The sequence below is a fragment of the Polypterus senegalus genome, chromosome 15, assembly GCF_016835505.1.
Source record: "Polypterus senegalus isolate Bchr_013 chromosome 15, ASM1683550v1, whole genome shotgun sequence".
Taxonomy (NCBI): domain Eukaryota; kingdom Metazoa; phylum Chordata; class Cladistia; order Polypteriformes; family Polypteridae; genus Polypterus; species Polypterus senegalus.
Window position 1 is genome coordinate 136,367,493 of NC_053168.1, and position 23,145 is coordinate 136,390,637.

Genomic DNA, 23,145 nt, shown 5'->3' on the forward strand with positions numbered 1-23,145 from the left:
AAAAAGAAGAAGAAAATGTCTGACTTTGCTAATGATAAGAGAGCAGCTCTGGTGTTTCTTCACCCATGCTTGCTGAATGCACAAGGAATGAATTTCAAATTAAGTAAATGAGCAGGTCGAGAGCAGGACTGTGGGGACTTCATATTTCAGCTTGATGGCATTTTGGACCATCGAGGTGAACTTTGGCCGTCTAAGTGAATTGTGACTTTTTAGCTCCACTTCAGTCTTAGTGGGCGATTTTTTGTAGTGCAGGTGTGTAAAATGTCTGCAGTGTAAAAGTCCTGAGGACCTGCAAAAGGCTTGCACCCTATCAGGGGCATACATGTCATGATTTGTTGCTTATCGATGTAACGTCAAACTTCTATAAAACACTAAGGTCTGTTTGTGTATGTCCATTCCTTGCGAGCAATCTGATTGGTCAGTTTGGCTTTGGTGTGATTGGTCAGTTTAGCTTCGGTATGATTGGTCAGTTTGGCTTCGGTGTGACAGGTCATTTCAGCTTTGGTGTGATTGGTCAGTTTGGCTTTGGTGACGTGATCAAAACAGGAAGTGGGAGTGGGAGACGCACACAGAGGAGTGAAGGCGCAGGGGACACGTGTTGCTACCGGGTAGCTCAGATCTGGTCATGATGGGCCCACCGAGAGTCGCCTTCAAAGACGAGCAGTGGAAAAGGGGACAGGAATGAGAAGAGTCTGAGATGAAGGCATTATGGGAACACTCGTCATGGGAAGTTCAGACACACGTGGGTGCCTACAAAAGGTGGCGAAATTCATTCAGTCAGTCATTCTCCAACCCGTCATATCCTAACACAGGGTCACGGGGGTCTGCTGGAGCCAATCCCGGCCAGCACGGGGTGCAAGGCAGGAACAAATCCTGGGCAGGGCGCCAGCCCACCGCAGGGCACTCCCACACACCCATACACACTAGGGACAATTTAGGATCATCAATGCACCCAACCTACATGTCTTTGGACTGTGGGAGGAAACTGGAGCACCGTTGTGAAGGTAGATAACAAATATTTTTGAATTTGTTTCTGTTAATGCTCTGTGACAGGTCATGTGACTAATAATAAATGGTTAATGCAAGTAAAAAGATGGAAGGTATAAACCTACCATGCACATTATAAAATGTGTATTGTTTAGATTGAATTAAATAGGAAAATCAGTTTCTTTCCTTTAAAGTGTTATACTTATTAATGAACAGTGGTTTGCTGGCGCCCTGCCCGGGATTTGCTCCTGTCTTGCGCCCTGTGTTGGCTGGGATGGGCTCTAGCAGACCCCCGTGACCCCATGTATGTATATAGCGGGTTGGAGAATGACTGACTGACTGACTTATTAATGAATGTGCTCCGCATCATGTGACGTCCTGTTAAAATAAGGACAACGGACCAAAGTTTCCCTGATGTCATTTTGCATACGTATGTATTGCCTACTTTTGGCTTCCTCCCTGTGGTCACACTATCAGAATCGGAAAATATTTATCAAGTAGAGACAACAAGGAATGACATTCAGAATTTGGTGATGTAGCCCACTCATTAGTCCCTGGAAGTCCGACCTCTTAAGCTTTTCTTTGACTGAGTGCTTAGAATAAACTGAAGCAAATAGTGGCTTAAATCTGTAAAAGTCCAAGCCCAGATTAAGCAAAAAAAAAAAAATAAAGAATGAATCGTCTTAAAAGCTTAGGTATTGAAACTGAATACCAACCCGTGTCTGGTTATTTCATATACAGCGTCCTCCATAATGTTTGGGACAAGGACACATTTTTGCATGGAAGACCTCCTCTGCCCCACAATTTAAAACTGCAAATCAAACAATTCAGACATTGTGATTAAAGTGCACATCGCAGACTATCATTTTGAGGGGATTTGCAGACATTTTGGTCAAACAATACATTTTCTACAAAGCCGCAACATTTCAGGGCAACATAATGGTTGGCACAGAGCAGTTAAAGTCATCGTCATATTTAGGACTTTATCGCAAATCCCTGGCATGCAATGACTGCTTGAAGTCTGCGATTCAGAGACATCACCAGGCACTGAGGGTCTTCTCTGGTGATGCACTGCCAAGCCTCTAATGCAACCATCTTCAGCTCCTGCTTGTTTCGGGGGGGCTTGTCCCCTCCAATTCTTTCCTTAGCACATGGCAGGCCTCCTCAATTGGATTGAAATCAGGTGATTGACTTTGCCATTCAAGGATTTTCCACCTTTGTTGCCTCAGCAGTATGTTTGGCTCATTGTCTTGTGGTAGGATGAGTTTGGAGGCCTTTACTGGAACTTGGGCAGATCAGATGTTTCTACACACATCAGAATGTATTGTGCCGTCAGCAGTTCCATCGTCAATGAAGAGAAGTGTGCCAGGACCTGAGGCAGCCATACATGCCCAATCCATAACACTCCCAACACCATGTCTAACAATTGAGGTGGCCTGCTTTGGATCTCAGGCAGTTCCTTTTGGTCGCCACACTTTGCTCTCACCATCAGTCTGATCAGGTTCATCTTTGTCTCGTCTGTCCACAAGACCTTTTCCCAGAATTCTGCAGGCTTTTTAAAGTCCTTTTTCACAAACTGTAATCTGGCCGTCCTGTTTTTTGTTGCTAACATCTTGCAGTGCAGCCTCTGTTTCTGTTCATGAACTCTTCTGCTGATAGTCGTCTCTGACACACACACATTGGCTCCCCTGAAGCATGTGTCTGGTCTGTCGTACAGGCGTTGGGGGCTTTTTCTTCTGTCATCAGTAGTGGAGGTCTTCCTTGGCCCACCAGTCCCTTTGTGATTACTGAGCCCACCAGTGTGTTCTTTCTTCTTCATGATATTCCAGACAGTTGATTTTGGTCATCCTAAGGTTTTCCTGATGTCTCCAATGGTTTGATTCTTGTTTTGGCTTCTTTGGCTTTCATTGGCACAGCTCTTCCTCATGTTCAACAATGGTGGCTACAGACTCCAAAAGGAAGAAGCAGGCCGAGGTATCTTTTGAAGCCGTGGAACCCACTTGAGGAATCACACGCCAATTTTCCTAAACATTATGATGTTTGGGTCTGAGTCAATAATTACCTCTAAATTCTTTTCCTCTGTCTTGACTTATAAGCCTAATGGATCCAGTTTATTTCTAATACCCTCATTATATCCATTTTTGCCAATCACTAAGATTTCTGTTTTGTCATTTAGTTTGAACAAAACAAAGCTTAGCTGTTGGCATTGAAATGATTGGCTCTGGAGAGCGGGTCAGTCACAGGGTCGGAGCTCCGTAATGTGGGTAACTCATCCCACCTTTCTGGAGCGCCCCGTCTTTATAGCACCTGGACCTGAAGGGGCGGGGTCAATTGCCCTCAGTGGGTGTCTTCTCGGAGCCGTGTGGGAATTGGCGATCGCACCCCCTGGTGCCCCGGGGTGGTAGTGCTTACCTCTGATAAACCCAGAAGGTGACCCTCTGATGTGCATGCTTGGCACCATCTTGAGTAAAATTCAGAGAGATAACAGAAAGTGCCATCCGGTGTCATTCACTTTCACATAAGATTTACTAATTATATGTTTTAGCATTTGCTTGATGCCTTGAAGTTGCTTTTATATCATTTTTGATTGAACCATACAGTCGTTAGGCCAGAGCATTAAATTCAGCGTGTAATTCTGATGATAGGATTTCAGTGGGCATCACTGATGCCATCTGATTGCTTCTCGCCTCAGTTCATCTTCTCCACTGACACACCAAAGACGAAAGATAATCTGCTTACATCTGCTCACATTATTTATTCCTAGCATTCTGATTTGCTACAGCTGGCAGACACAGTAGCCTTTAACAACCTCTCTCAACTGTAATTTGCAAAAATCCTTAAATATGCAGAATGTGATTTCAAGTGTATTCATTTTTATAAATATTACGCTTTTTAAAATGAACTTTTTTCTCTGTTATGGCATTTCACCTGAAGGTTTCATTGGTGATTTAATATTTCTGCCCCTGCTACCCGGAAAGGGTATGAGATGTGGCCAGTTAACAGTTAATGTCTGGAAATGTAAGATTTAAAACAGTCAAAATGAAAATAATGGTTACTTTTATATACAAAAACGTGTAATTACATTCAGTAGGTACAAGTGCCACCTCAATAAAGTTTTTTTTATTATAATACCAAGCAATGCGTGCCCCTTAGGTTTTCAATTTGAAGTGCCACTCTCGGCACAGGACCCTCAAAATTGCATTTTACAGCCGTTATGATCTCTTGGTTTCTTTCAGTTTTTATAATTGTTGTCTTGAAGGTATCCATCATACTTGTTACCGTTTTGTTTCGTTCTGAATTTTTTGTATCCTTTCTGCTCTTAAATTGTCCCTTATGAGGCTTTGGACTGTGAGGATTCCCCATTGTTCGCCGTTCTTTGCATGAAAATTTTATTTAACGTTGTTCCAACACTACTTTGTTGACTTATATGGGTGCTTCAGATTTTGTGAGATTGTCGTCACTGGGTATTTTATTTTCTCTTTGAAGCTTTTTGTTTTTGAATTGTCCCATAGGAAGTTTTCGACTATGAGGATTCCATATATTTGGTCACAAGTTTTGTGACCTATCATTAATTACGGAAAGGTTTTAAGGCCGACACAATGCCCACAATTTCCACTTCCAATTCCTCATAACTGCTCACACATTCTTGGACGTGGCGGGATGGTCTTCATTTCCATTGTAGTTCTGCAGCTGGTGAGAAAGACCAGCTCTTTCCTGAGCATTTCATCATCAGTTGGCACAGTGGGGATGTTGAATGCCGATCTGGCATGCCATGCAGCAGTTGTGTTTAACGTTGTACCTCTGTGTGGCGATTGGCCCGTCGTATAGTGTGGAGCTGCAGATGTACCAGTCTGCTGGCTGTTTGCCTTTATTGATGTTCCTGGTCCATATCTCAGCTTTGAGACTCTCCCCATATGACTGCTCTGTAAAAACTTGCAAGATTTGCCCCGTCCTTTTGCTACGCAGCCTTATTGCCACCCTTGCACTTACCGTCACCTGAGGCAAGTGGCAACTCAATCTGCCCCACTTTTCCCCAATGCCATGTGCCCTAATTTTCGCTGGTGATCACACACCCAAGCCAATGAGAGAAACAATGGTGGAACTGCAGAGGTAGCAGTCTCTTAGCCTCTTAGTCCTCTTTTCCATACTGATGCTGATCCCGGATCTCAGCCTTGGCACCATCTCACAACTCATCAGAAGAGCCCAGCAAGTCTATTTTAGATGTCTGGGGCAGACTCTAGGTGTTCCCCTAATCCCACTGCTGACACCAATGTTGGGTCATACCTCTGCAGTGCTTGCTAACACCAAGCCAATGGATTGTTGCTCCTTACACCATTATTTTAGGTAGCTTGCTGTCCTTCCTGTTGCTGCACTAGTTGGAATTTATTTGCGACTTAAGGCTCTTGCCGAGTTTTGTTTGCGAAAGACTCCTACTGCCGATCTCAAGAACTCCCACTTCATTGGGAGGGCCTTACATTATACATCAGTGATACTGAGTGATATTGAGCACGTAAGCCACCATTTTAAACCATGTGCCCTCCATGCCTTACACACGGCAATGCAGGCCACTTACTGAGGCTAATCTATAGTCAGAGAAGCTAGAAATAATTCAAATATAGCAATTCAATTCAACTTTTGGGGGTTGTAAGAACCTCCCATAGACTATGCAGTAATATATTAGGCAAAGATTTAATACAACTTAATTAACTAACAAATGGCTCTTACAGCCTGGTTACACCATAATTAGGGTTAGGCTTGGTGGAGGGCTATCTGACTCAAGGCGAGTAAGCCAGAGTGACCAGCAATACAATCCCCAGAGAGAGGGTTTGAGAATCGTCACAGATAGTCGAAACGCCCCTGCTATGTCGATCGGCAGCGATTCTTGAAGGGGGACAACCAGGGAGATTCGTCACAGACATTCGAAATGCCCCTGCTATGTCTCCAGGGGGAATCGTCACAGATACTCGAAACGCCCCTGCTATGTCGATTTGCTCGTCGGATTGCCCCGACTTTATGGATGAGCAGCAATTCCCAAAGGTGAAGGAATGGCTCGCTGTCGCTTAAGGCTCTGTTTTTACGTGCTACGTTTCGTTTGCGAAAGACTCCAGCTGCCAATCTCCAGAGCTCCACTCCATTGAGGAGGGTGTCGCCTTACATTATACGTCAGTGGTACGCCTGGTTACACCATCATTAGGATCAAGCTTGGTGGAGGGTTATCTGACTCAAGGCAAGTAAACCAGTTGACCTGCAATCCAATCCTTAAGACGAGGGTTCGAGAATCGTCACAGATAGTCGAAACACCCCTGCTATGTCGAATTGGCAGCGATTTTTGAAGGGGGACAACCAGGGAGATTTGTCACAGATAGTTGAAACACCTCTGCTATGTCCCCAGGGTGAATCGTCACAGATAGTCGAAACGTCCCTTCTATGTTGATCGGCAGTGACTTTTGAAGGGGGACAATCATAGTTGGGGGGGCTCGAGAAACACCTCTACTCATCGGATTGCTCCCACTTTGTGGATGAGCAGCAATTCCCAAAGGTGAAGGAATGGCTCGCTGTCGCTTAAGGCTCTGTTTTTACTTGCTACTTTTCATTTGCGAAAGACTCCAACCGCCAGTCTCCAGAGCTCCACTCCATTGAGGAAGGCGTCGTCTTACATTATACATCAGTGATACTGAGCGATATTGAGCACGTAAGACATGGTTTAAAACTCTGTGCCCTCCATGCCTTACACATGGTAAGATAGGTCACTTACTGAGGCTAATCTATAGTCAGAGAAGCTAGAAACAGTTTGAATATAGCAATTCAATTCAACTTTTGGGGGTTGTAAGAACCTCCCATAGACTATGCAGTAATATATTAGGCAAAGATTTAATATAACTTAAATAACTAACAAATGGCTCTTACAGCCTGGTTACACCATTATTAGGATTAGGCTTGGCGGAGGGCTATCTGACTCAAGGCGAGTAAACCAGGTGACCAGCAATACAATCCCCAGAGAGAGGGTTCGAGATTCATCACAGATAGGCAAAACGCCCCTGCTATGTCGATCGGTAGAGATTCTTGAAGGGGAACAACTATGAGATTAAGAAACACCTCTGCTCATTGGATTGCCTGCACTTTGTCGATAAGCAGCCAATCTGTTTTTACTTGCTACGTTTCGTTTGCGAAAGACTCCAGCTGCCGATCTCCAGAGCTCCACTCCATTGAGGACATTATACGTCAGTGGTACGCCTGGTTACACCATCATTAGGATCAAGCTTGGCGGAGGGTTAGCTGACTCAAGGCGAGTAAACCAGATGACCTGCAATCCAATCCCCAGAGAGAGGGTTCGAGATTCATCACAGATAGGCGAAACGCCCCTGCTATGTCGATCGGTAGAGATTCTTGAAGGGGAACAACTATGAGTTTGAGAAACACCCCTGCTCATCGGATTGCCTCCACATTGTCGATGACAAATGTGAAGGAATGGATCTCTAAAACACTAAGAAGGGCAAGATTAGGTCACGAGAAATGCACTCAATTATTAAACAAATATGTGTTTTTTGTGTGTGTAATTGAATTAATAAATAGAAAAGTGTTAGCACATTAAGTTAGCAAACATTACTATTTGTGTGTGTGTGTATATATGCTGCAATATCTTCATGTTTATATATACTATATGTACCTACTGTTTATATTGCAGCTGCTAGTATTTGTGTTAACAGCACAGGAAAGGGAAGCATCTTACTCTACCCTTACTATTTTAAAGATGTACCCAGTAACCGGTTGTGTGTTTCTGTGGTGTTGTTTTCCTGTTAGGTTTTGTTGCCTGTTTTCTCAGCACTGGCCTTTTGTTAGTTGTAGGCAGAAATACAGCCAAAAGAACAGAAAGGTAAACTCATGATTCAGAACGTGACAGAGGATTTTATTTTTGGTGGAGAACAATCATGAGATTTGAAGCAGCAGTTTGATTAAAAGGAAATGAGCACACATTGCCTAAATGAGTATTTATATATAGAAGGTAAAGCTTTCACTTCCATTTTTCTTGCAGCACTTGGTGTCAAAATGAGGGAGGCTACCGTGCGACCAATTTAAGTAACATCTATTTTTTTTTTCCCCTTCCTTTGTGCTTTTATTAGCACACCTGGAAATGTTAACTTTTCGAGTTTCAATCGTGGCAGATACTGAAATGAGTGAGAGTCTTGAGAGAGAGAGAGCGAGAGAGCAAGCGAGCGAGCAAGTGGGCTGTTCCGCCCGCCCACATAAAATTACATCGCAAGCCATTCTTGAAGCACGTTCTAAGCCACCAAATTTCATCCAGTTGCACGCTGAACTCGCGTCACATCGCTCAGCCCGCGTCGTCTCGGCTTGCATGTGGAGGAACTCCATGCTACAACAAGAGTGACGGTGAACCAGACTTTGGGTATTTACTCATAACGGCACCAGACATCATCCGCTCAAAGAGAAAGATGAGCTCTCTTACTGAAGACCAGGAGTTTGATTTTGATTTTCTCTTTGAATACAATCAGGATCCCGACTCTTCCAGTAACAAAGGTTGGTACATTAAATGCAGCAGAGACGGGAAGGTCTTGCTTACTGCCTTACGCAGTAGTATATGTCCTCTTAAGGCTAAGTGTTTGCAAGGGGAAACAAGAGGATCTGTTGTGTAAATACGTCTCATCTTGTATCTGTTTCTCCTCATGTGCTCCATACCAGATTATTTTTAGCCGTTTACCTGATGATCATGACTTCATAGACGGTGAAATTCTAGCTGGTAGGGTGGGCTGTTCTGACCTCTTTCAAACTCCCCCGTCTGGAAGGGTCTCCACCAAATATGGGCTTATTTTGCTACCACGTTAAAACAAAGAAAGAAATTACAACCTAAAGAGATGTTCCAATGCGTCGTGACTTCTATTCATCGCAAAACCACTTGAAAGGACCACAGCCTGCTCAAATGATTTGATCAAAGGAAGTTTGCTTTGACTTGTGTTTTTTTTTTACGAGTTTCTCGGGTACATCATGTGCTGCCACGATGGCATTTTTTTGGAGGCATATTATTATTTAGAGGTGTACAACTTTGAAATTTCTTTTAATTAAATTGGAAAAGACCTAACCCTAAACCCTAATCCTAACCCTAACCCTATCTACCACAATTAGGCCTTTCAGTACAAATGACCTGCCATAAATAGGGTCCTCAGTAGAAAATGAAGTAGACTGGCATCCTTTCCAGGGATTGTTCTTGTGCCCAGTGCTTACTGGGATTGGCTCCAGCTTTGACACAATCCCGCTGAGGATAAAGTGTGTTTAGAAAATCGATGGATATATGGAACTGTCCCCTGGCAGCAACCTGCCTCACACATTGTGGAGAACTCAAAATCGTATTAGAATGGGTGTACAAAGATGCAAGGCCCACCTGACAAAAACAGGGTCTTCTGCCAAATGAGTGAGTGTGGTGCCTTCCAGGATCCTAATCACTTGTGGCGCTTTTCCACTGCCTAGTACGGCATGACACGGTTCAGTTCAGCTCACTTTTGGGGGGTTTTCCACTGGGAACAGTACCTGGTACCTGGTCCTTTTTTTAGTACCACCTCAGCCGAGGTTCCAAGCGCGCCGAACCGTTACCAAAACGTGACATGTAAACTCTGCTGGTCACTGATTGGCTGGAGAAAATCGTCATTACTGCGTCACTGAACTTGCGACATGAGACACAACAGACCCGCTAGATTTTTAGCACAGCCAGCGAAGGTTCGGACGTATCATTTTGTTTTAACCAAAAATGGCTGTTTCGTGGTCTATTGAGGAAGTACAGACGTTCCTCTCATTGGTAGCCGAGGAGCGGATCCAGCGAGAGCTGGATGGGGCGACGCGGAATGAAAAAGTTTTTCAGGAGGTCGCTTGTGGCGCGTTTACGATGATGTCACGGCAGTAGAGGCGGCGCAACTATAACGACACGTGAATAATCCCGCCCACTCTAAAGCGGTACTAAACTGCAGTTGAAACGCAAACCGAGCCGAACTGAACCGTGCTGTGCCGTACTATGCAGTGGAAAAGCGCCATTGCTGATCTGCCCCAGATTAGGCCATCCATGCATGATGGAAGACATCCAAGAAGCCAACAACAAAGCCGTGGAAGTCTTGTGTTTGACTGGAACACAGAAAGATAGATAGATAGATAGATTTGATTGGCACTATATAGTAGACAGACAGACAAACAGACAGATAGATAGATAGATAGATAGATAGATAGATAGATAGATAGATAGATAGATAGATAGATAGATAGATAGATAGATAGAACTGGTGATTTTCTAACGTGTGTTTGAGTGGCAGTGCGATGAACTGGCGCCCCGTGTCCAAGGCCCCTACAACCATTATCTGGAATAAGTGAGCTATATTTTATAACCATTAAATATAGTCAATTCTTGTTATCCATGAAGGTTAACTTCCTGAAAAACCTGAATGTGTGGATACCGAAGAATCCAGAGGGCAGAGGGAGACAGGGTTAGGTGGACACGCAGTACCTCAGCTCTCGCCCCTCGAAGCTCAGTGATGATCCTTCTTCAGGTTCACCTACAGAAATCGTGTTACAACTTTTACTTCCTCTAGATAGACACATTCAGTCATCTTCTAGGTGCTCCACCAGTGGCTGTGAGCAACCACAGTAGGGCTGATCTGAGGATCCCACTGTATGATGGACAGTGGGAACTTAAGAGTAGTGGTCCACATCTGAAGCTTCTCGTTTCAGGGCCCAACAATAGTTGGCTTACATTAATGGATTCCACTTGCCCTGATACCACTTTCCCATCATTTCAACTTTATACCATGTTCGTCATTGATTGAACCAAGGCCAGCAGGAAAGTGTGAATGCAGAAAATTAATCTTTAGCGACATATCACACTTGAAGTGGTTGTCAACCATCTGGTTGTAGTTTGGTGCTCTGTAGTTGCCAACAACATCTTTGAATGCCTTCCATGTGATTTCCTCCAATGCCACTAGCAGATCTTTGCTTGTCATTGATGATGTATCTGATTTGTGGACCAACAACAATGCCTTCCTTAAACTTGGCATTGGTTATTCGTGGAAACATCCACTTCAAATATCGACCCAATTCCGTGTTCTTCAGCTTCACAAACCTTTTCATCAGTCCAAGTTGTATATGAAGAGGAAATAAAAAATAACTTTGTTGTGGCAACAAGCGGTTCACATGCCACGCTGTTCTGTGATGCTTACCAAGTGATGGGTTCTTTATAATGTGATGAGACTCTTTAGCACGGTGGTCCCATTTGCAGTACCTTGCGTATCCTAGCTGCAGGGCTAATTTTAAACCAGCAAAGGTGTTCCACATTTGATTTGTATATTTATAATAATGAAAATATGCAATCGTATTAAAACAATACATACAAATTTTAAGGTATTTTTTTTTGATCAGCAGACCAAAATCCATAAGATACCCTCAAAAGTTTTCAGGTAGCAGTGTAATGGATACTTAAAGTGTTACCATTGATTCTTTACTGACATTATAAGCAATTAACGAATCATTCGTAAAATACTTCCAATGAAATTGTGTTCATGCATTTTGTTACTAATATAGCTGGGTCCATTTATTAAATAGATTTAAATAGATTAAATCTATTTAAATCTATTATTAAATAGATATTAACAAAAACGTGCAAAGGATTGGCATCCTGTCCAGGGCTTTTTCCAGGCTTGCACCCAGTCCAACAGGAATTGGATTCTGCAGAATGAATGCAATGACGGAAATTTACTGTAGTATTTCACACTAAAAAAGACAAATTGGATTTATGCTTATGAGGTTTTACGTATTCTAACTTTTCCTTTTATTAGGTAATATTACATAATAGTCCAAAAATGTGTAAGTACAGCACTGTTGGTTTCAGGATGTTGATTAACTCTCCTTGTTTTCTTTCAGAAGCCTTCGGCTATACAAGTTCCAACATCAGCATCTCCTTACCTCTGGGGAATCCCTGTCTGGTCACACCCTACAACAACATACAGTCCAGTCCTGTAATTTCTGTATCTTCCGGTCATCAGGCGACGTATGGCGGCCATGTGGATAGCCTAACCTCGAGCTACTGTCTCCCACCTATTCGGCCGAATGGAGCTCCAGCTTTGGAAAGCCCCAGGATTGAAATTACCCCTTACCCAATCGGGCTACACAGTCAATACAATCAAGAGGATGAGGCCGAAGAAAGCATCCCAAGTGCTAAGAGAGCAAACTCGATTGTCACTCTGTCGTTACCGAATGCCGACAACTACAGGGATCCCAGCTGCCTCAGTCCAGCAAGCAGTTTATCTTCTAGAAGCTGCAATTCCGAAGCTTCTTCTTATGAGTCGGGCTACTCCTATAATTATGACAACTCCCCCCAGAATTCACCTTGGCAGTCTCCTTGTGTTTCACCTAAGGGCACTGCACAAGATGGACTGCCAGCATGCACGCTTATCAACTCTCCAAGACACTCTCCATCTACGTCTCCCAGAACCAGCGTCACGGATGAGACCTGGTTCACCACACGCAATTCACGTCCTTCTTCGCCTTGTGGGGGGAAGAGAAAGTACAGTTTCAACGGCGTCTCCTACAGGCACCAGTCATATTCTCCTCAGCACTCTCCGACACCCTCGCCACAGACCTCTCCCAGGGTCAGTGTGACAGATGAGACTTGGTCTGTCACCACCAATCAGTACACCAATTCTGCCATTGTGGCAGCCATCAATGCCCTCTCCACCGACAGCAGCGTTGATTTGAACGATGGCATCCCAATGAAGTCTAGAAAGACCCACAATGACCATAGCCCCACTATGAGCTTAAAAGTGGAACCAGGTGGAGATGATGGCAGCACGATTCCTTCCCCCTTGGACTTGGGAGTTGAAGAATTCCAAAATTCTCGAATGCCCTTCAAGAAAGAGCATTTCTGTGGGGAGTTTTTGTCGGTGCCACAGAATCCCTATACGTGGTCAAAGCCAAAGCCATATATCAGGTAACTTGCAATTACTGTACTTCTTCAAGTTGATTACCTATGGCATGATTTTTATGTTTAAACTTTAATACAATCTAACATAAACATTATATTTTAATGACTGACATAGAGTGCTAAATGTCGACTGAATAGCTGGACATACAGCTGTATTAACTGTGCTGCAAAACTGGTGCCGTCCTTCGGATGAGGTATAAAACCGAGGTCCTGACTCTCTGTGGTCACTAAAGATCCCTGGGCATCCTTCGTAAAGAGTAGGGTGTATCCCGATGTCCCGGTTAAATTTACCACCACAGTCTGGTCATTCTGGCCCCCTAATCATCCCCTGTCTCTAATTGGCTGCCTGTCTCATTCCTTCACTACATAACAGCTAACAGCCTACTGGCGCAAAAATGGCTGCCATCTCATCATCCAGGTGGTTGAAGTGGCTCTTCACTTACTATATAAAACACTTTGAGTAGTTAGAAAATTACTATATAAATGTAAAGAATTTTTATTATTATTATTTTTGAGAGTTTGTTGTGAATTTGGATGTTTTATACTAGCCAGAACGGTCAAGAAGCTGGTCTTAACCCTAACAGGACACATTTTTCCATGTTGAATTTCTACTGGGTTATAACTCACAGTGGAATAGGGTTTGAAAACATTGATTTGGCTTTCCTTCCACATCCCCACGACATGTGTGCCAGGTTAATTAGCAATTAAATTGTTCTCGTATGATTGTGTATGTGGATGTATGAGTGGCCTCATTTGTTTCGATGCCACCAGCATAGGCCCACCAACAACCTTTCAACTCTGCTTTGTGCTGAGCAAGTCTGAGAAAGTTTCTTACCTTCTGTGACCTGCTTTCATGATATGTGGATTCTCAGCAAGGTTAAGCAGAGCACATTGGCACACCCAGCCAAAAACAGCAGCCACCCCCATATTGCTGCAACATGCCAAAGAACTCGTCTGAGAGGATGGATGGGTTATGAACAAAATACCTGCAACAGATCTCTCTCTGTGTCGAGGGGAAGTGTGAATATTATCGATGCTTTAAGACAGTGCTTGTTAAACTATTATTTCCTTGTGACATATCAGAGAAATTTCGATTGCTTAAATTCAACCCATTGTGAGACAATTCACAAACCGCATACAACCTTTTCCCATTGAACGGTGGCAACCCAGAGTTTAGGGAACTATGCTTTAGGATATTAAAAATTGTGTGAATGTCGAGTTCCACAAAACTTACCCGTCGATCACTTAAGAGTGAAGAAAGAAGGGTGCTTGCATGCACTCTACCGTTACAGGGTGAGGGAGGAAGCTTTTTCTTCTGGATCATCTCACAAAAAAAGACAGCAAATGCTTTTCCTTCATAGAAACTGGTGAGGGTTGTTTTTTTACCTGGTGAATTCAGTGGCAGAAGGTATTATACTCTTTGAGAGTTTGTCACAATTAACTTTATATTCAAGCTTTTTAAAACTTGTAAAAGCTTTTAGATGATGTTCACCTCACAAAAACGTTACTGAAACCCGCATGCCCATACATGAAAACCCAAAACAATAGTGTCCTGAAATGTTTCTCCTCATCCACATTTCACTCCACTACCTCTTATTTCCACCTCTTTGGAGCCCTCAAAGATGCAACCTATGGGATTAATGACAAGGTTATTGAAGAAGTGAAGAAACGGTTGAAGGTTTCGGATTCAGACTGCTATGAGAAACGGATACAATGATTGGTTGTCACAGGTGTAGGGTTTTCGAGGTGATCGAGATTATCGAGTAGCAAATACATTCAGTTTTCCTGTGAGGATGACATTTTAAGAATAAACAAATGGCTTTACAGATTATGTTACAAACATTAGTGGACATTTCTCATAATTCTGTGGTTTCCGTGCAATTTTTCCTATTGTATACGTCAGTCTTCCTTATCTTCTCTACAACACACTTTTTAGAGCAACTTGGTACTGTCCTGTAAAAGGGGCTATATAACTGATGATTCAATGCTCCAGCTCAAAACAACCTGATATCTGCAGAAGTTGTCTTTATTTACCCCATGATGCAGTGCTTGAAGTGGGCTGGTACTCACTAGTATTCTGCACTGGTATTTCCCCATTCTGCCATTAGGGGTCTTGCAGTTAGTCTATGCGTACCAGCACTTCTCACAATGTACGCCCCACTACCAGCTCTGCAGTGGATGTACGTGTTTTGCTTGACTTGAGAATCCTGTGGCTTGTGCTCATTCTTAGAGTTGCGACTGTGCACGTTGACTACGAGTGCAAGAAAAAGTCACCCTGAATTCCTGTGCAAAGTGGTGACTTTAATTCTATAAACTCTGAATTTGTTATTATCTGACATGTCTGCTCTAAACGAGGCATTGGATGACTGAAGGTTTATGTCCGATGTACTGACGATTCACCAATTAAAACACCCCTCTCAGCCGCACTCTCAGCCCTGAATTGAAAGTTTTAAATTCAAGCCATATCTTGAAAATTAAATACTGAACATAAACAACAAAAAAATATATATTTCCTGATGCATTCATTTATTTACACTCACATTTCATGGTCTTTTTCTTTATTCATTGTCACATTTCAAAGTGCTTTCATTTATTTACGTATTTATTTTTTTATTTCATTTTGTCCAAAATATTCCTCCATAGCTAAGCCATCCTTCCCCTGACCTTAAAATGGACCGAGTCATTTTGAGAATGTATGTAGGAATTGACTTCACATCTGATAATGTTTGAGCCAACTTGCATGTCTATGTGAACTGTAGATGGGTAAAATTAGCTGGAATTACAAGGGCAAACTTACACTGATGAGCCAAAACATTCTGAACACCCCGATAGCAAGTGAATGACGTCAACTATCTCAGAACAATGGCGCATGCCAAGGTCAGGGATATATTTGACGATAAGCTGACATTTGGTACTCGTAGTCAATGTGTTCAATGCAGAAGATCTGGGCAGGTGTGAAGATCTGAATAACTTTGATAAGGGCCAGATCGTTATGGGCAGACCACTGAACCGCAGCATTTCCAAAACAGCAAAACTTGTGTGTTGCTCACAGTCAGCCATGGTGAATACCTACTGACGATCTTCCGAGGATGAATAAACCACAAATGACTGACGGGGTGTTGGGAAGCCAAGAGTCATTGATGTGAGTGGTTAACAAAAGACTGGCACGAACCAACAGTTCAACTACTGTAAATCTCAGATCATATTAATTTTTGTTATGGGAGTAACTACTGTAGATCGTGGATAATTTAAATTTTTGTTACGGGAATAACTACAGTAGATCGTGGATAATTTTTACGATTGTTATGGTAATAACTACTGTAGATTGCTGATAATTTTAATGATTATTACGGGAGTAACTACTGTAGATCACAGATAATTTTAATGTTTGTTACGGGAATAACTACTGTAGATTGCAGATAAGACTGTTATGGTCGTAATTACTGTAGATCACGGAGAATTTTAGGGATTGTTACGAAAGTAACTACTATACATCATGGATAATTTTAACGTTTGTTACGGGAACATCTACAGTACATTGTGGATAATTTTTATGATTGCTGTGGGAGTACCTACTGTTGATTGCAAGTAACTTATGATTGTTACAGGAGTAACTACAGTAGATTTCAAATAATTTTAATGATTGTTATGGCACTAAATACCGTAGATCACGAATCATTTTAATGTTTGTTACGGGAATAACTACCGTATACTGTGGATAATTTTAATGTTTGTTACGGGAATAACTACGGTAGATTGTGGATAATTTTTATGATTGTTATGGGAGTAACTACTGTTGATTGCAAGTAACTTATGATTGTTACAGGAGTAACTACTGTAGATTTCAAATAATTTTATTGATTGTTACGGCACTAAATACCGTAGATTACAAATCATTTTAATGTTTCTTATGGGAATAAGTACCATATACTGTGGATAATGTTAATGTTTGTTACGGGAATAACCACAGTAGATTGTGTATAATTTTTATGATTATTGCAGGAGTAAGTACTGTAGATTGCAGATGATTTTATGATTATTATGAGAGTAACTACTGTAGATTGCAGATAATTTTAACGATTATTATGGAAAAAGACTACTGTATATTGCAGATCATTTTGATGTTATTGGAGTAATTAATGTAGATTGCAGATAATTTTAATGATTGTTACGGGAGTAATGTGCTATAAGCATATCAGATTGTGTAGCCGCAGGTCAGTCAGAGACTCATTGCCTACAATGGGCACCTGAGCATTGGAACTGGACCTTGGATTAATAGGAGAAGGTCACCTGGTCCAAAGAATCCCATTTTCCGTTGCATCATCAGAACAGCTGGGTACATGTGTGAAATTAACCTGAGGAAGAAGGTCGCCTGGTCCGAAGAATCCTTTTTTGTGTTGCATCATGTGGAAAACTGGGTACATGTGTGCTGTTAACCTGAGGCTGAAGTGGCATCAGGATGTACTGTGGGAAGAAGAAAAGACAGTGAAGAGAGTTTGATGCTTTGAGCAATGTTCTGCTGGGAAACCTCGGGGCCTGGCATTCATGTGGATGTTACATGGAAATGTACCGGTTAGCTAAAGGTTGTTGCAGACCACGTGCTTCCCTTATTGGCAGTGGTATTACCTGAGGGAAGTGGCATCTTTCAGCAGGATGATGGGCCCTGCCACACTGAGCAAGCTGTTGGGAATTGTTTGAGGAACATGAGGGAGAGGTCAATGTGTTGGATTGGACTCCAAATTCTCCAGATCACAATTTAGTCAACCAGATGTCCAATCCACGGTGACTCAACCTCACAATTTATAGGAGTTAGAGGATCTGCTGCTAATGTGCCAGCACCAGACACCTTCACAGGTCTTGATGGAGTCCCTGCTTTGGCTGGTTGCTGTTTTGGTGGCTCACTTGAAAGAGCAACAGCATATTATCCTAGTGGTCACAATGTCTTGGCTCATCAGTGTAGGCCCCCCAACATTCATGGAAGCTGTAGTGCGGACAGAGAGAACACCATACCCTGTTCCTTATTCTTTATGGAGGAGTCTTTGTTTTCCCCATTAGGTCATAAAATCAGAAGTAGATACTGAGCCCCTGTACTACTGAACAACGCCAAGGTGTTTATTAGTTAATGATTAAGGTTTTCATAAAAAAAGATTTAAAACACCTTCATTCTACCATTTGATCTCCTTTGCTTTTAGGTTTTTATTTATTTCATTTTGCCAAGTTAGAGGAGACCTTACAAGTACAGAAGGCAGCTGAAAGACTACCTCTTTGGGTTAAAGGAAATTTGGAAAAGCTACTGACGTCTATTTTAGCGTTTTTTTGGTTTCTTTTTTCCAAATGATAACAATCTCCCTCCTGCACAACTTTTGGGATGACTCATGTGGCAGCTACAGTGCTATGCTGTGCAAACTAAGCCTTCTTTGTACAATGTCTCATTCCTGCAAAGTGTGTGGTGGGATGGATTTTTACAGCTGTAATTTTAACAATAAAGTAACTGTGTGGTCGTGATGCCCTCAAAGTACGTTCTGTATGTACTGTCCAGTAAGTGATCTGTGTAAATTAGACAGATCATAAATCTCTTATGCCCACATACTGTATATGCATTCCATATCTTACAGCCATAATCCAGAATCACACGGTATATTGTAGATTTGAAATTTCTAAATTAGTTCAGTGGGAAGCATGGTAGCCAGGGTTCTCATCCTGGGTCCTCCCTGGGTGGAGTTTGCATGTTCTCTCCATATATGTGCATTGATTTCGTCCGGGGGGGCTCCAGTTTCCTCCCACTGTCCAAAGACATGCAAGTTAGGTGAACTGGCGATGCTAAATTGGCTGTGGTGTGTGTGTGTGTGTTCATCCTGTGAAGCACCGGCACCCTGTCCAGGGTTTGTTCCAGGCCTTGCGCCCTCTGCTGGTTAGGAAGAGTTCTGATGGCAGATGGCTTTGGTTCATGGTGAGTCTGAACTGGTTAATCTTCTTAATAGTTGGGTTGATTGCGATTTTCAGGTTTACAGTTGTAGAAAATAAATAACAGAAAACTGCTAACTACTTTGTTGGCCAAGCATTTTTGTTAAATACAAGGAAAAACAGAAACAATTGTTCAAATCTCCATCTGTTCAGCTTGTACCATTTGGATTCTTTTCATCCTCCGTGATCTCCTGCATTTCTTTCTATTCTCACTTCCCTGCTCTGTCTACACTTCCTAGTTGGCCTTTAGTTCTGCAACAAGATAAACAACAGAAATGAACACTAAATTTAGTGGCAGACTGGTTTATTTAGTGCTGCTTGTCGTGACTCTTTATCTCATTAGTGGTGTCCTTTAATTACTGTTTACAGATCCCTGCTAGTTTAATTTCAGAGTCCAGTACGAGCGACGTTACGTTTATTGCAGATCTTAAGGGTTGTTTTTTTTTTAGAATATGCGCCCAGTAGCCTTTGTCAAAACTCGAGTTAACAAATGACCTGGCACAGCGCAGGGCACCGGTGATTAAAGTGTGTGGCGCTGGTGGCAGTGGCACTTCGGCTCCGGCTAACGACCAGCTAATTGTAGGGCCAGCACCTTATAACTTTCATCTCTCTTTACTGTGTTTTCTGTAATCAAAAGGAGCAGACAAACATTTTAGTACGTAATTATGTGACACACAGCTAAAGTAAATCTTTCATATTTCCACCAGGTATTTTTTTTTACAAGTTTACATGAATTGTTTACTGTTCCAGGAAAGTAAAGGAAAAATGATATATACAACTCCATAGCACAAGAACTATTAAATAACATAAGAGGGGAACATTCTGACGACAGAATTTTGTTCCTCCTGATTATGACGTTAGCTTTGTTTTCTCAACGTTTTTTCTTCTGGTTCTGTTTAAAAACTTTAGGTTCTGAACCTTCAGCAGAAGATCGGCTAATATCTACAACATCACATTGGCATATCCGCAGAGATGGAGCCCTTACCCCGACTCCACCACCCACTTTCAGGCTGGACAGACACACACACTTCCACGCGTAGACGTTTATATATAAAATATATATACATATCATTTATATATATAAATGTATATGTATATATATGTATATGTGTATATATGTATTGTATAACAACAACAACATTTATTTATATAGCACATTTTCATACAAGAAAAAATGTAGCTCAAAGTGCTTTACAAAATGAGGAATAGAAAAATAGAAGACACAATAAAAAATAAAAATAAGTCAACATTAATTAACATAGAATAAGTAAGGTCTGATGGCCAGGGTGGACAGAAAAAACAAAAAAAAACTCCAGACGGCTGGAGAAAAAAAATAAAATCTGCAGGGATTCCAGACCAAGAGACCTATATGTATAGGCATATTGCCATCAGTCAAGGAAAGGAAGGGACTCAAAAGAAATGCTGAGGTTCCATTTACACAGAAAGTAAAATAACTGAAAGTGACAGGCACCCAATAGCATGAGGTAGTAACAAAATAAATCTTAGGTCCGGTCACAGGGTCAGCGCTCCGTAACACGGGCCACTCATTTCCTGAAGGAGACAATACCTTCTGGGAGTGCCTCGCTTTTATAGGTCCAGGATTGGAAGGAGCGGGGTTAGTTACCTCCTATGAGTATGAGTGGCTCCTCTGAGCTGTGGGTGATAGAAGAGATAACAGATTGGTGTCCAGGGGTGGTAGTGCTTTCCTCAGACCAGCACATCTCGTTTTGTAGTGGGAAAACGAAAGACACAGAAAGAATATTTGGGGTACCACAAGGGTATGCCCCTTATAATGATGGAAAGAAATAAACAAGAAAATTAATCAACAATTGGCAGTCATTGTCTTTATAGGTTGCCATGATCACAAATCAAATAAATAAGCATATATATATATCCATCCATTATCCAACCTGGTATATCCTAACTACAGGGTCATGGGGGTCTGCTGGAGCCAATCCCAGTCAACACAGGGTGCAAGGCAGGAAACAAACCCCGGGCAGGTCACCAGCCCACCGCAGTATATATATGTTTATATTTTTTCATTTAAACCAGTGGACACATACTTTGCAAATTACAGCACATTGAATGATTTCTCTTGTGGTGTTTTCGCCATTTTACTATAAACGAGAAACAGCGCTTTGTGACATTCATTGGTACTTTTAGGCAGGCTTTTTAACTTTGAACTTTCCTCTTCCAGTGATGTGTGGAATGTGTTTCTGTCTTATACAGTTTGTTTGAAATAGATTTTTGAAATCTGCTCTTTTGAATAGCCCTATCTATCTATCTATCTATCTATCTATCTATCTATCTATCTATCTATCTATCTATCTATCTATCTATCTATCTATCTATCTATCTATCTATCCATTTGCCAGAACTTATACATTCCACATAAATCATAAAATCAGGATAATTTTCAAAAAAATCTTTTGTTTCCCTCATATTTGAGACATGACTATTGAAATGTATTTTGTAATGCATGTAGTAATAAACTGCATTGCATTTTCCATTTCAACAGATGCTGCATCACAAATGTTAACTCTGCTTTTACGAATCCCACACCAAATGGCATTTAACAGACACATGTGCATTGCATTTGTCATTCCAACAGATGGTGCATCACAAGCATTAACACTACTTTTACAAATCCTATGCCAAATGTCATATAACAGAGACATAAGTATTGCATTTGTCGTTCCAACCGATTACATATGAGAAACATTTGTAGTAATGCATTTTATTACTGCAGATGTTTGAGATATGCCATTAGTTGGAATGACATGTGCAGTAGAGTTTATTAGTACAAATGCTTGTGATGCACCATCTGTTGGAATGATAGAAACATTAGCAACTGGACAGACACACAGATTCACAGACACTTGCCATTTTATTATATATATATGTAGTATATAATTCAAAAAGTATTCTGATCAAACCTTTCCCAAAATGTGCTTTCACTTTGTCATTATAGAAAATTGAGTGGAGCTTGATGGGCAAAAATGTTTAAAATGAAATCTACAACACAATAAACTGTGCAGAACACAAAAGACTCTGAAGACTTTCTGAATCCACTGTATATCTGCTTAACCTTCTCTACTGTAAATCACAGAAACATAATGGGTTTTGATTTTATTTGCTGCACGCTACACACATTTTGCTTTTGGTTCTTTTTTTTTTTTTCCTTGAGAGTTGATCTAAATTTCACAAAGCACGCGACCTCACTTCCTTTTGACGTGATTGCTTTTATTCTTTTCTATAGCTTCTTTTATCCTACTATTTCATATTTACACAGCAACTTTCTTTCCACTGGCACATTTTCCTGCAGGAAATAAAGTGTGTAATAAAGATAATCTAGCCAAGGAAATGAACTTGACATCGAAATGGAGAAAAACAGTCTGGTGAAAAATGGCAATGGCCTTCTTTATTGCACGCCACTGGAGTTTATGCTCACTGTGCGGTGCTTTGGTTTTGCTAGGACACACATCACTTTGGTAAAGATTTGATTATTTATTAGTGAGTATCTTGAGTCACTTGTCTACTTGTGATATTTACTCCATGTCCCAACTTTACACTAGTGTGTTATTGTCAGTCTGGTGTCATGTAGCAGAGCAGCCATCTCTTCATCTAATTGTATGAGATAATGTTCTCAACACACATACATGTTCACATTTATGAAACAACACGCTGCATTTCCCTTGTTTTGATATTTTAAGCAAAGTTGTGCTGTGGCATTTAAATATCACCGACCTCAGTTACATGTGGTACCTTAGAATTATCATTGATTGGTGGAAAGCTTAGGAATATTATTTTTTTTTTGCATGGTATTATTTCATTTACTAGACAACAGTAGAATATTGTCCCACGACTTAACATTATAAAGCATATCTATCTATCTATCTATCTATCTATCTATCTATCTATCATATTGTGCCTTTCACATCTATCTATCTATCTATCTATCTATCTATCTATCATATAGAACCTACCTATATATCTATATAGTGCCTTTCATTATCTATCTATCTATATCTATCTATCTATCTATCTATCTATCTATCTATCTATCTTATTCTACTTACTATACTAAAATATAGGGCTATTCAAAATGAAAGAACAACTTTCAAAAATTTAATTCAAACAAACTGTATAAGACAGAAGCACATTCCGCACATCACTGGACCAAGGAAAGTTCAAAGTTTGGTCCAATGGTTCTTGAGGTTGCA

At 41.3% G+C, this 23,145-nt stretch overlaps 1 protein-coding gene across 6 annotated transcripts in view; it reads left to right on the top strand.

Moving 5' to 3' along the window:
• Nucleotides 1-23,145, top strand: part of nfatc1 (nuclear factor of activated T cells 1) — a 251,234-nt gene that overhangs the window by 20,703 nt on the left and 207,386 nt on the right. For 3 of the 6 annotated variants that reach the window (XM_039737220.1, XM_039737224.1, XM_039737225.1), the window contains exon 2: nucleotides 11,899-12,964. In XM_039737220.1, coding sequence (XP_039593154.1) covers nucleotides 11,899-12,964 — 1,066 coding nt within the window. Of the gene's footprint in view, nucleotides 1-8,274; nucleotides 8,524-11,898; nucleotides 12,965-23,145 lie in introns of those variants that run through there. The other 3 variants (XM_039737223.1, XM_039737222.1, XM_039737221.1) reach the window with 3 other exon arrangements.